Below are 12,774 nucleotides of genomic sequence, written 5' to 3'. Positions count from 1 at the left end.
TTTAAGTAATGAATAAATTAGGACACTATACAAGATTAATGGATTAGAGTCAATCCGTTGTAAGAACAACACATTAATATACTATTAATGGCAATCTATTTGAATGAAAATTAAATGTATATTTTGGGGGGAAATTATCATATGATATTACCCTTTTCTTCAGAGATTTTCTGCATCAACTCATAGTCCTCCGTTTTCTCTCGCTCCAGGTTGTGTTTCACCATGGCTTTACTGATGACTGCTGGTGTCTTGTCCTGACTGGTCACCTGCACCAGGAGATGAAGAATACCTTTCTTTGTTGACATTTAAAACTGATTTGCCTGATTTGCTTCTTCTCTGGCTCAGACGTTGTTCATTGAATCAACCGCCCACTGCTAACAATTTACATTTAGAATCTATGAATCTATATAAGCTCTCTCCTCCTCCTCTTCCTCTCCCTCTGTCTTACCAGGATGCTCTTGTACATGTTGCCGTTGTCCACGTCTAGGCTGACTCTGATGATGCAGCAGTCATCCACCTGCTGGTTGTAGAGGGGCAGGGAGAGTGTAGAGTAGCAGGACACGGCTGAGACGGAGCGCTTGTGGGAGCGGGAGGCACCTGGGAGAGGAGTGGTGGAGGACACAGAGGAGGACGAGGCGCTGCTGGAGCCCGAACCCATCCCTGAGGTGTCTAGAGAAGACAGGGAGGTGGACTCCCAAAACTAGAGCGAGAGAGCGAGAGAGCGAGAGAGCGAGAGAGAGAGAGAGCGAGAGAGAGAGAGAGAATGATTACAGCCATTTACAGTCCACAGAACAAACTTCTGTTGCTGCTATACACAAATAGAATGTGGAATATGACAGTATATGAGACTCATAAGTATGAATTTGAGAATGAGAAAGAGTTTGTAATATGATGAGAGTGCAGCATTAGTGTAAGAACCCCAGTGATATTCTGGGACTGGGAGAGAGAATGTAGTGAGAGAGACAGTTAGAACAGAAGAAAAACCCCAGTGATGAGAGATATGGAAAGAGAAGGCCAGTAATATTCTGGGACTGGGAGAGGGAAAGTAGTGAGAGAGACAGTTAGAACAGAAGAAAAACCCCAGTGATGAGAGAGATGGAAAGAGAAGGCTAGTAAGTGAAAGTACCGTGGAGTTGGGATCAGGAGTCTGGCTTTCTTTCCCCAAAGCAGAGACGGAATGTTTTACTGAGGATGTAGAGGTCTATAGAGGGAATCAGAGCCACAGTCAGCCACAAGTCAGACAGGTAGGAAAAGTATATACACGGGTCAGTGTCAATTCACATGGCCCTTATCATCAACATGGCCCTTATCATCAACATGGCCCTTATCATCAACATGACCCTTATCATCAACATGGCCCTTATCATCAACATGACCCTTATCATCAACATGACCCTTATCATCAACATGACCCTTATCATCAACATGACCCTTATCATCAACATGACCCTTATCATCAACATGACCCTTATCATCAACATGGCCCTTATCATCAACATGACCCTTATCATCAACATGGCCCTTATCATCAACATGGCCCTTATCATCAACATGGCCCTTATCATCAACATGGCCCTTATCATCAACATGGCCCTTATCATCAAGGATGGCCCTTATCATCAACATGGCCCTTATCATCAACATGACCCTTATCATCAACATGGCCCTTATCATCAACATGGCCCTTATCATCAACATGGCCCTTATCATCAACATGACCCTTATCATCAACATGGCCCTTATCATCAACATGACCCTTATCAACATGACCCTTATCATCAACATGACCCTTATCATCAACATGGCCCTTATCATCAACATGACCCTTATCATCAACATGACCCTTATCATCAACATGACCCTTATCATCAACATGACCCTTATCATCAACATGACCCGTATCATCAACATGACCCTTATCATCAACATGACCCTTATCATCAACATGACCCTTATCATCAACATGGCCCTTATCATCAACATGGCCCTTATCATCAACATGACCCTTATCATCAACATGGCCCTTATCATCAACATGACCCTTATCATCAACATGGCCCTTATCATCAACATGGCCCTTATCATCAACATGACCCTTATCATCAACATGGCCCTTATCATCAACATGACCCTTATCATCAACATGACCCTTATCATCAACATGGCCCTTATCATCAACATGGCCCTTACAGAACATGAATTCGAAGACATTGAAATGTCAGGACTGAAATTGCTGCAGTGATGCAGGAATTTCAGTATCTCAGGAAGAAAGAAAATCAAGGTGGATGTGTGTGGCATGAATCATGATGAGATGCTTCTCTGGTGGGAGTGTTCTCCTCCCCCATGTGACCCTGGCCCTTCCTCCTTCTCACCTTTCTCTCGTGGGCATCTGGCGAGTCAGACAGGAAGCTGGCGTTGACATCCTCCAGGTCAGAGCCACTGGAGCCGGCTGAGGTGACGCTGAGGGTGTCCCCACTATCACCTCCCCCTCTCTGGTACGGTCTGATGTGGGACTGGTCAAACAACTTGGAATGGGAGCTTCCTGCACTGCTGCAGCTGGCCTCAGTTAACTGGCGACTGGAGGAAAAGGGAAATACATGGAGACGTATGCGAACAGGGCCCCATAAAAACATCATGAACTGTACACAGTGAAAAACACACTGGGAAGGATGTATGCTCAAAATAAAAATGTCATTATTATTAATTTGCAACTATAATAAACATAGGCATAGTGTGAAAAGTTATCTATGCAATATGGGACTTACTCGCTCCAGCGTTTCATGATGCTGCCGTTTTTCTTGGCTCTGATAGTATTGCTGGATGACTCTGACAGCGGTTCAATCTCACAGGACAGAGTGTAGCTATGGGGAAAAAGGCATGGAAATAACAACACTGTATGCCCATACATTTCATTATTTTAATTTACATTTCATAAAAATCTCTCCTCACCTCTCTGCCTCACTGAGTCTCTCCACTCCTGAGAACCACTCCCTGAAGAAGCTGTCCTGCGTGAAACTGTAGTTGTTGGATGCCAGCTGCAGCAACTTAATCTGAGCTATCACCTCAAACTCCTGTATAGAGAAGGGGGGGGGGGGGGGGGGGGGTGAGCCTCCAGCCAATCATAGCCACAATTCCCGGCAATGTCTCCCTGTTTATCAACACCTATTTATCAGTAGCACGTAAGAATTTAATTTACCTTTCTTCGCTTCTCAAAGTTGATGAGTCCACTCTGGAATAGAGAACAAATAATAATTAGATGTGAACAGAGACTAAACAAGTAGACTGAAGAGGCTACATGATCCAGAGATAGATAGAGATAGACTCTCACCTCTGTGTAGTCTTTCATAGCTGTGTCCATCATGACCAGGTCAGTGAGGAAGGTGCCCAGGTAAGGAATGGTCCCCTGCATCACCCCCTATGACAGAGACATAGTCAGAGAGAAGTTTGATAAGAGCGCAGTGACCACAGGCTCCATGAGCAATAACAATGCTCCCATTTCACCACTAGATGGCGCTATGAACCCAATAACAGCATTCAAGTATACTTGGCATAAAGTGGTTGAAGTTGGTATTTCATGATAAATGATTTAGCTCAAAAAATATCTAGACTCACCAAGTCTCTCTGCTGTTGGTTTCTCCTCTGTGCTCGTTTAGGGTTGATTTCCAGTGTGGCAAATTTGGAGGTGCCCTCCTGCAGAGAGAGAGGATAATCTGGTTTCACAAAACAATCCCTAGAACAGTGCAAAAACTAGTTTGAAACACAACTAGTAATGGCCATGATTACACTTTCAGAAGAGTAGACATACAGGGCTAAACTAATTCACTAATGTATGAATGAGAGTGTGCAGGAAGGGTTACAGCTGAGTTAGCTCTAATGTTTCTGTGAATGATACAAAACAGGGGAATTCTTTACCCAACCTATCCAGAGTTTGCAATCCCACACAGGCCTGGTTGGGCTGGCCCAGATAGATTAAGCACTAGTGGAATGTAGGAAAGGAGGTAAGTGGGACAACACCTTGGAATTTCCCTTACAGACTCATGCATCATCAGGGTGGGGCACTTTTCTGTACCTGCCAACTGCCTACAACGTCAGCTGGGATTCCCTCTGAGCAAGCACAGGTTTCCTCAACTCATAGCCAAAAACCCCAAGCTTCAATATTAGGGCCAATTCAAACACCTGTCTAAAAGCCTAGGAATGTGGATAGCCATTCCTGTTGGAGAAACCCTCTGCTTTTCACATTCAGATTTCACTATTTAACCAGTGAAAGAATATGCTGCAAGTTAAAGAGTAACTTGTGCAAAATTGGCATAACAACGGCGAGGGCACTTCCCATTTCTTTGTGCAGGAATGTATTCAGGTGAGCATACTAAATATGTTTCTCTTGGAGGATTCAGATATAACCAAACATGTTGTCTGCTATCTAATCCTATGTGGTCTTAATCAAAGGGAATCTGATCTGCCTCTAGTCCTGACAGAAGCATTGGGCCTCATGTTGAACGAGTAATATATTCATGACTACTTCCACAGCCTACATTGCTGGTGACACACTTCTACAGGCATGCGGTTACGCATATCAAGTCCTCTCAAACCACACTCACACTGATACTTGCACTCATACATTTTAGAGAGAACACTACGAGGTAAGATTCTATACTGTGTTGTACAACTCATGATGAATGATGAATGAGCTCGCATCTGAGAGGAGACAAGGTGTTAGCTAGCTTGTCTATTTATGTTCTGGTTGCTATGGAGACCCGGCTGTATAGATCGAGAGGAGAGTCTATAGAGCAGTAACGGGTCAGCCAGCCATATTTCCTGTCAACTACTAGTTTTCAAAACCACTTTTCACATACCCTCTTCCTGTTTTCTAACGCAGTTCAAATCTTAAAGATCTATTAGCCGCTGAGTAACATTCAGGTCAATTATGCGCACAATGGTCTTCATATCCAGTTCAACACATTCAATATAAGAGGCAGGTGGAAAAAGCCAAAACTAACACAGGGACATTCTCACATACACACAGAGTAACGTGTGGGACGACATGTAGGTCATTTGTACCAACTATTGTCTCCACATCCACTTACACATATGGGGCAGGAGGAAAAGGTTTACACAAACACAGACACATTGTACCACATACACAACAGCCCACAGAGGTTTGTACAAACCCATTACACAGATTCCAGGTAAGTTACATTCAGGAGTATGGTTTTTCCCTCTGTTCATTGACCCACCTTGACCAGCAGCTCTCGGCTTAGAGAGTAGTTGTTGTCATCTGAGAAGATCTCTGACAGCTCACGGAAGGTGCGGAAATTCTCTCTGTTGGCAGAATGAGGTCAAAAGTTGAACCTAACATCTCAGGGGCCAAGACAAACATAAACGACCACTGCAAAAGACCTCCAAATAACAACGAAATGTTAACTTCTACCATCAACCCAACCAAAAACCCACAACACTAATTATGTTTTTCTTGAACATGTAACCTGGCCATGAAAACTCCCTGGTCCAATTTATAATCCAATTGTAAACCCTCCAAACCGAAGCCTCAGTCACTGATCGCCTCTCACCTGGACACCTCATCCCATGTCCTCTTGAGTCGGTGGAGAGAGTTACACTGCAGGGCAGAGAGGATAGCTCGCAGGGACGAGAAGTTCTTGAGGATACGACATTCCTAAACACAGCAGAAAGAACCCATAGAGTGAGAAAAACAGCATGACCAATCATCCACAACTGAAACTAACTGCTGAGTGATTGACCCAGAGAGTGGGTCTGATGCCTTACCCTGGCCACCTCTATCCAGCGCTCCACCAGTCTGGCTCGCTGGGTGGGTTTCAGACAGGGGTTGCTCAAGCAGGTGGTGATGACACAGTTGGTGACACAGTTGAACTGGGCCACTGTGGCTCGAATGGTGGGGGCCAGGTGTTCCTTCCCCTTCTTATCCCGCTGGGACCAGATGCCCCCCAGGCAGTGGTAAGGGACCACCTTCTTGAACAGATCCTACAGGGGAGGCCAGAGGAGGGTGTAAGGGTGAGTAAGGGTGAGCACAAAGCACACCGCAAGAGCAGCTAAAATTGAAGTTACTTGAAATCGAGCAGTTTGTTGAAATGGGGGGGGGGCGGGGGTCTCACCGCATCCATGAGTGTGAACTGCTCGGCAACCATGATGGGGTCAAAGGACAAAAAGTTCAGGGCAGTTAGTTCGTCTTCAAAGCCACTCTCTTCCTGCATGGCGAAGGGACAGCCAATGTGCTCCACTGTAAAGAAAACACAGATGAGCTTACATAGGCATAGTACAAACACAGGCCCTTAACACTTCAAGCATAAACAGCAACCCCATCATGTCTGATATCACTGAGACACAGACAAGCCCCAGTTGAACCCTATCCTGGCTCTCACCGTCGAGGTCGGGCTCACACTGCTGCCTGCGGTGCAAGAGGGCCAGCAGGTTGCGTGCGCGGCGCTCCAGGTCAGAGCCAGGGAAGTGGTGGTGCAGGTAGGACATCAGGTGGTGTAGACAGCTATACTGTGGAGGGCTCCAGAAGTCCTCTGAGTACTGGTCCAGCCACGCCCCCAGGATGGATGACACAGTGCTGCAGGACACAACCCAGTAGGGAAGAGGCGGGGAATGAGGAGACGTGCAGATGACAGACAGGGAAGAGTGTATGGTACAGTACACGTGTGTACACTGCACAAGAAATGTGCACACAAAAAACGAACATATCAAAATGTTTGATAATGCTGGTCTCCCCAGACGCTTACTTTCTGAGCTCTGTGCTGTCATCCTGAGTGTGTCTGTGTATATCTATCACAGGTTGCTTCTGTAGATTGGCATACCTAAGACATGAAGGAAACATCTGTCAGCATTACACTGTGTATAGTGTGTTTTTGTATTTATGTGCTTACATGTATGGGCGGTTCTAGCTTCACGGCCATCTCTGTACCTGTTGAGTAGGAGGTCCAGCACCTGCTTGGTGGTGGCGAAGGAGCGGTAGGTGCAGAGGAAGATGGTGACGTAGGTGGAGTCCTTGCCCCTGAACGCAGACACCATGTATTCCACCAGCCTCTCCAGCGTACCAGCCTTTATGGTGCGTATTTTACACGTCTCATACAGGCTGAGAGCAGAGTCTGTCTCCACACCCAGCCATCGCTGTCCCTTACTGGCCGACTGGTGCAACTGTACCTTCCTCAGGGTGATGGTGAAGACTGCCCCCTCTTCCACCTCCTCTCCGATCTCCTGTGTCGAGTTCTACAGGGAAAATAAGACAAAGAGATGTAATGGTCTGTCTGAAAAACATATACAAAAATCGGGCCTTCCCTCCCTCCCTACATGTGTGGCTATGAATAACAATACTGTTACATCAAACAGAGGTTGCTAGATACACAGCCCAACAACACAGGCTAAAGCCCATGCTTTACAAACAAGGAATTAACACAAGCTGCTTCCTCAATGAAAGAGGGGTCTGTACCAAACAGTGTGGTTGTTGGTTGTTGTCACCATTCCTTTTTCCTCCAGCTCTCCAACACAGAATGATATGGACAGTAATGGTATTTTCGAGGACTTTACAGTGAGCATCCCAGGCACTTGACCCAGATAGCCAAACAACATCGGTTTGACGACTGTGGCTTCCTCAGTGGGGTAGTGGTATGTACACTAATCAAGCATGACACAGGCATCAGTCATACACCTACTTATGCATCTGTAGCACATTATTCATCAGAACCTTTCGGTAGCTAGATATACAGCAGCACCTCCAAAATACTTTCGCTGTTAGTCATAGCCTACTCTCACCTTCAATCACACAGCCACTCTGTTTTGCTTGGTTTCCATGGAGCTGGGCAGAGATTCAAATCCAGTTTGAGTGCTATATTACTAACACTCTATTTTAGAACAGAGGAGTTTACTGTACGTGGTTATAAATCATTTGTAACATGTTTGTATGGCTGTGTTTGAAAGCAGGCTCTGAGCACACAGACCTTGGACTCCACAGTGAGAGTAGCCCTTATCAGCTGAGCACACAGATACTGCTGGCCTATCAATCTAAACCCAATGGAACACAGCCCTGTTCTTGACATAAGGACAATCTTTCTCTCTCTATGTTAATGGAACAAGGCCTAAGAAAACTAAAATCAGACCTATTCAGATTCACCAGGTCTTGAATTAAACAAAAAAATATATATATAAGATTATATATCGATTAAAGGGTTGTAGATAACATTTGGACTGTGTGTGAATGTATACTGTGGTGACCTGTGGCAGCCTGTGGCCTGGCCATGCCACACAGGACCTATTTACAACTGTAGAAAGTCAGGGAACTCTCAGAGGCTTTCAGAGACCAGGTTACCATGGAAACCAGGGGGAACTCCCAAAGACCCAATGGAACAGGGCATACATAGGGCCAGGAAACAGACATACAAGTGAGAACGGCTTCCCCCATTAAGCCTTGACCAGTCATTTCCCTCTCTGCCGGAATCATAGCTTAGTCATCAGACAGAGATTGTGTAACGGCATTCTTCCTCCTCTTCTGAGGAGGAGTAGTGAGAAGGATTGGAGGACCAATGTGCAGCGTGGTAAGTGTCCATAACGTTTATTTTTAGACATAAACTGAACACTATGAAATACAAAACAATAAATGTGAACATGAACGAAACCGAAACAGTACCGTGTGGCAAAAAACACTCACACGGAAACAAACACCCACAACTCAAAAGTGAAACCCAGGCTACCTAAGTATGATTCTCAATCAACTAACAACTAACAACACCTGCCTCTGATTGAGAACCATACTAGGCTGAACTCAAAACCCCAACATAGAAAAACACACATAGACTGCCCACCCCAACTCACGCCCTGACCATACTAAAACAAAGATAAAATAACAGAACTATGGTCAGAACGTGAAAGATTGCATGTGGAGCCCTGGTAACACATACACAATAGTAGTATGCCTTTCATGGTCTTAATTCCACGTGTCTGTAGTTCTCACGGAACATAGACACCGACAAACACACACACACATACAATATACAACATGTGATTCAGGTAAACTAAGAAATAACTTTGTCACCAACCATCTTGTTGACAGACTTTTATTATTCTGGTTAATATTTTGTGAGTACTCAACTCAATCATATGATGATTTTATCAAGTGTTGAAATTCTACTTGAGTAGATGTTTTATTAAGTGTTGGATCTTAAGGTGATTTTATCAAGTGTTGATAGGCCTACTTGAGTAGATGTTTTATTAAGTGTTGGATCTTAAGGTGATTTTAAGTGTTGTACTTGAGCACACACTAATAGAGTGGCACCATACATTCTAATAAATAAACTTCCTTATTATGAAAATAAAAACCAAGACATTGACAAACAGGTACTGCGCTTTCATGAGAGAGTGATGATTAAGCGAGATACTAGACAATAGTGGGAAATCCCTATAGGGAAGAAAGGAAAGGAGCCTCACACGAGGAAGAACTAAAGTCCAATAAGTCATGCAGTTTATCAGAAAGCGAAATCCAACTGGTAAGTCAGTCAAAAACGAAGGAAAAAAAACTAGCCTGTAATGGACTGGCTGAGGACCTCTCCGTAACCACAACAACTGCAACATTTGAATGGGTTCCGTTTCACAAGATCACTTTTTGTGCAAGACTGCATCAGAGTAAAAACTTCTATGGGGAACTTCCTCTATCAAAGCATGTCAACAATGAGTGGGCATGTTAATGGTCTCATCTATGTATTGTACATCCCATCCATAAAAATAATCTATCTGGAACATGTGTTAGATTCAGTCAGTTAGAAGGCTTATGAATAGCATGTACAGAAGCTGTTGCCACAATGACCACATCAACAAAGCACCGATCTTTGGACTCTGAGGTAGTGTCAACAGAGGCATCCATCCTTCAGTCATCAGTGGAGAGATGATCAGTTCTATAAATGTGCCTGAATAGACAATGTCACATGGCACAATAACAGCTAATGCAAATGCATAGCATCGCTATAACCATCTACTTTTCATAATAGTATTTCAGTAGTGTTGATAGTGTTGGCTATTTGGAAACTGTTGGCCAATCCACAACTGGTTTGATAACGATCACTGTCTCCTCCAGCTGTTCAGGCAAGGACACATAGGAAGTCCCCACCAGAAAGAGATGCTCCAAAATAGAGTACACAACACAAACAATAGTGAAGTCCAACAGTGGCCCTCTAGCACAGGCAGCAGCTTCCTCTCACACACAACGACTGTAGAATGCCAATGAGATCATGAACCGCTTAGGATCACTTTATCTGGAGCAGAATTGTAACTTTAAACCCAAAATATACGCAAACTTTGCAGAAAATGTCCCATAGACATCAATTTATGATTTGCACAACACTTAGTAATGCAAGTGTAAACTGATTGAGCTTTTAGTAATTAGGAATGCAAGAGTGCATTATCTGCTTGACTTCCACATTCTCATTTGAGTGCCACACTGTAAGAGTTATTTTTTACATGTGAATTTAGATCAGGAGCTGTATCCACTAAACTTGGATTTTAAGTAGTCAGACAAACCAAGTAAGGCCAAGACTACCACTTATTTGGTATTATTAGGTCTAGAGAATTTGGAATAAAGTTATTTTCCAGGCTTCAGGCCGAAACATTCCACCCACTGTCTGTTTCTCTCATTCAACCTCCCTGAACCTCAGTGCTCCTCACCCTCTCACTCACTCTCCCTCTTTCTCGCTATCCCTCGCTCTTCTTTCTCCATTTTAATGATCTACAACAACAAAAGCTCCTCTATGTCTGTTTCTACAAATCCACCTCCAGTTTCTTGTTACAGGACTCAGTTAAGCTTCCGCCTGCAATCTGCAGTCTTCAGGACAAGATCCAACAAACAAAGGTCTCCTTAACATCAGCAAAGACATTTCTAGACCTTTTCCAAACACACACAAAACAACTCACAAAGTATGTAATTGACTAGTTAGAGGGAGAGTATGATTTGCTATTGACATATTTGGTTGACAAAATAATAGGTCCAATAGGCACACAACCCCATATGTGGAAATACACTTTAATTCCTAATGTTTTCATTATTGCATGATTAACAATGCGACTTTTTGATCTGAACAGGCTTTTGGTCCTTCATATTTTACCAAGGAGAATTTGTGCCAGTTACACCAGTTTAATCTCTTGGGTTGCCCTAATAAACTCATGCCCCTAAATAAACAATTAGCTATAGAGTGCAGTACTTTATCATCAGAACCGTATATTTGTAACGAGTGCACTGCGAGTCGGGAAGCAAGTTCAGGGAGTGAGTGTTTTAATAAATAAAATGAACACAAAAAACACACCGACATGCTAACAGAGTCAATAACACCTGAGGAAAGAACCAAGGGGAGGGACAGATATAGGAAAGATAATCAAGGAGGTGATGGAGTCCAGGTGAGTGTCATGAGGCGCAGGTGCGCGAGACGATGGTGACAGGTGTGCGGGATAATCAGCAGCCTGATGACCTAGAGGCCGGAGAGGGAGTATATGTGACAATATTGGCTAGATGACTACGCATCACGGCTTTTGGAATAGGGCCTAAGGACACACGTATATAGTGATGACAGGGTGGATCCTCCTCACTGCCCTTGGTTGTACCACTACCAGTAATTTAACCTTTCAGAAGACAGAGTGACCATAACACTATCAATCTTACGCCAACAAGCCTGTGACACAGCACTACTGAGATAGACCAAATTATACTATATCTACAGTCTCTTACTGCTTCAGCTCAAGGATAACTGTGGTGGGGTTACAGGGGCCCTAAAGCGATCAATGGCCATTGGCTGAAGTGTCACATTAATTGCAGTGTCCTGAGTTTGTTTATACACAACTGAACCATTGAATCCCAATACTGTACATTCACCATACATTCTCAGCTGAAGGAGAAGAATGGCTGTGATTGTAGAGGCAGCTCCTAGCCCAATGAAAGAGGGGGATTAAGCATCAAGTAATTGTGTTACTAGAGAGGATTAGATTATAGGAGAGAGAGAGAGACAGAGGGAGAGAGAAATGTAGGAGTGGAGCCTGAATTGCCCTCTCTAAGCATGTGACATGTATAAATGAAGGAAACATACTGTCTTTAATAATAAAAAAATATTATAAAAAATAACATATCGTCTGAGTTCCAGCCTTTAGTTTCATAAGCTTGGTGAAAATAAAGGCATATTTTATTCTTCAGAAGGTTATTGAACATATTTAAAACATACATGCCAGACAGTGGTGTTATTGAAAACACACACACATACACAGACAGGGTGTGCGTAAGAATGCACTTTCCCAGAATTACCGATGTTTTGCCTGGCAAATCTTGATCTGATGTAACAACTAACCGAATAGCCAAGCCAATATCAACTCACTTACTTTTACTTTTCCAACATTCAAAGTCACTGTATCAACTACACTCTTGCCCTCATCTGATTCCATGTGATGGAAGGAGGCATTATGTAAAGCCAACCAACTTGACTAGTCATCCACATTGCTTTATTTGCTGCAACGTCTCAGTAAATAACAATTGCTGAAGGAACCGCCCACTTTATAATATGTGCTGAAGTATATGTGCTTCTTTACTCTTTCCCCATATGCCTATAAGGCCAATACTGAGCATCAGCAGATAGTAAATTAAAACCAACATATTCCACTCTTTGGACCTTCCTATAGAATTTAAATGTGTCCTTATGCAATGGGTAGTAGGCAGGACACTCCGGGCATATTTCTGGAACGCATGATACCAACCATAGGAAAACCCTGCCACAT

At 43.7% G+C, this 12,774-nt stretch overlaps 1 protein-coding gene across 4 annotated transcripts in view; it reads right to left on the bottom strand.

The window, feature by feature from the left end:
* Window positions 1–12,774, bottom strand: part of LOC110525507 (ral guanine nucleotide dissociation stimulator) — a 28,528-nt gene that overhangs the window by 2,927 nt on the left and 12,827 nt on the right. For all 4 annotated transcript variants that reach the window (XM_021605679.2, XM_021605678.2, XM_021605676.2 and 1 more), the window contains exons 2-17: window positions 6,941–7,245; window positions 6,759–6,833; window positions 6,396–6,589; window positions 6,129–6,253; window positions 5,782–5,997; window positions 5,568–5,671; window positions 5,235–5,319; window positions 3,613–3,690; window positions 3,329–3,415; window positions 3,197–3,229; window positions 2,950–3,071; window positions 2,766–2,861; window positions 2,373–2,577; window positions 1,127–1,201; window positions 449–700; window positions 152–266 (exon numbers count right to left, since the gene is read on the bottom strand). In XM_021605679.2, coding sequence (XP_021461354.2) covers window positions 152–266; window positions 449–700; window positions 1,127–1,201; window positions 2,373–2,577; window positions 2,766–2,861; window positions 2,950–3,071; window positions 3,197–3,229; window positions 3,329–3,415; window positions 3,613–3,690; window positions 5,235–5,319; window positions 5,568–5,671; window positions 5,782–5,997; window positions 6,129–6,253; window positions 6,396–6,589; window positions 6,759–6,833; window positions 6,941–7,245 — 2,167 coding nt within the window. The remainder of the gene's footprint in view (window positions 1–151; window positions 267–448; window positions 701–1,126; window positions 1,202–2,372; window positions 2,578–2,765; window positions 2,862–2,949; window positions 3,072–3,196; window positions 3,230–3,328; window positions 3,416–3,612; window positions 3,691–5,234; window positions 5,320–5,567; window positions 5,672–5,781; window positions 5,998–6,128; window positions 6,254–6,395; window positions 6,590–6,758; window positions 6,834–6,940; window positions 7,246–12,774) is intronic.

This window comes from Oncorhynchus mykiss, chromosome 6, assembly GCF_013265735.2.
Source record: "Oncorhynchus mykiss isolate Arlee chromosome 6, USDA_OmykA_1.1, whole genome shotgun sequence".
In the NCBI taxonomy this organism is placed as follows: domain Eukaryota; kingdom Metazoa; phylum Chordata; class Actinopteri; order Salmoniformes; family Salmonidae; genus Oncorhynchus; species Oncorhynchus mykiss.
This window is presented reverse-complemented; position numbering and strand designations above follow the sequence as displayed.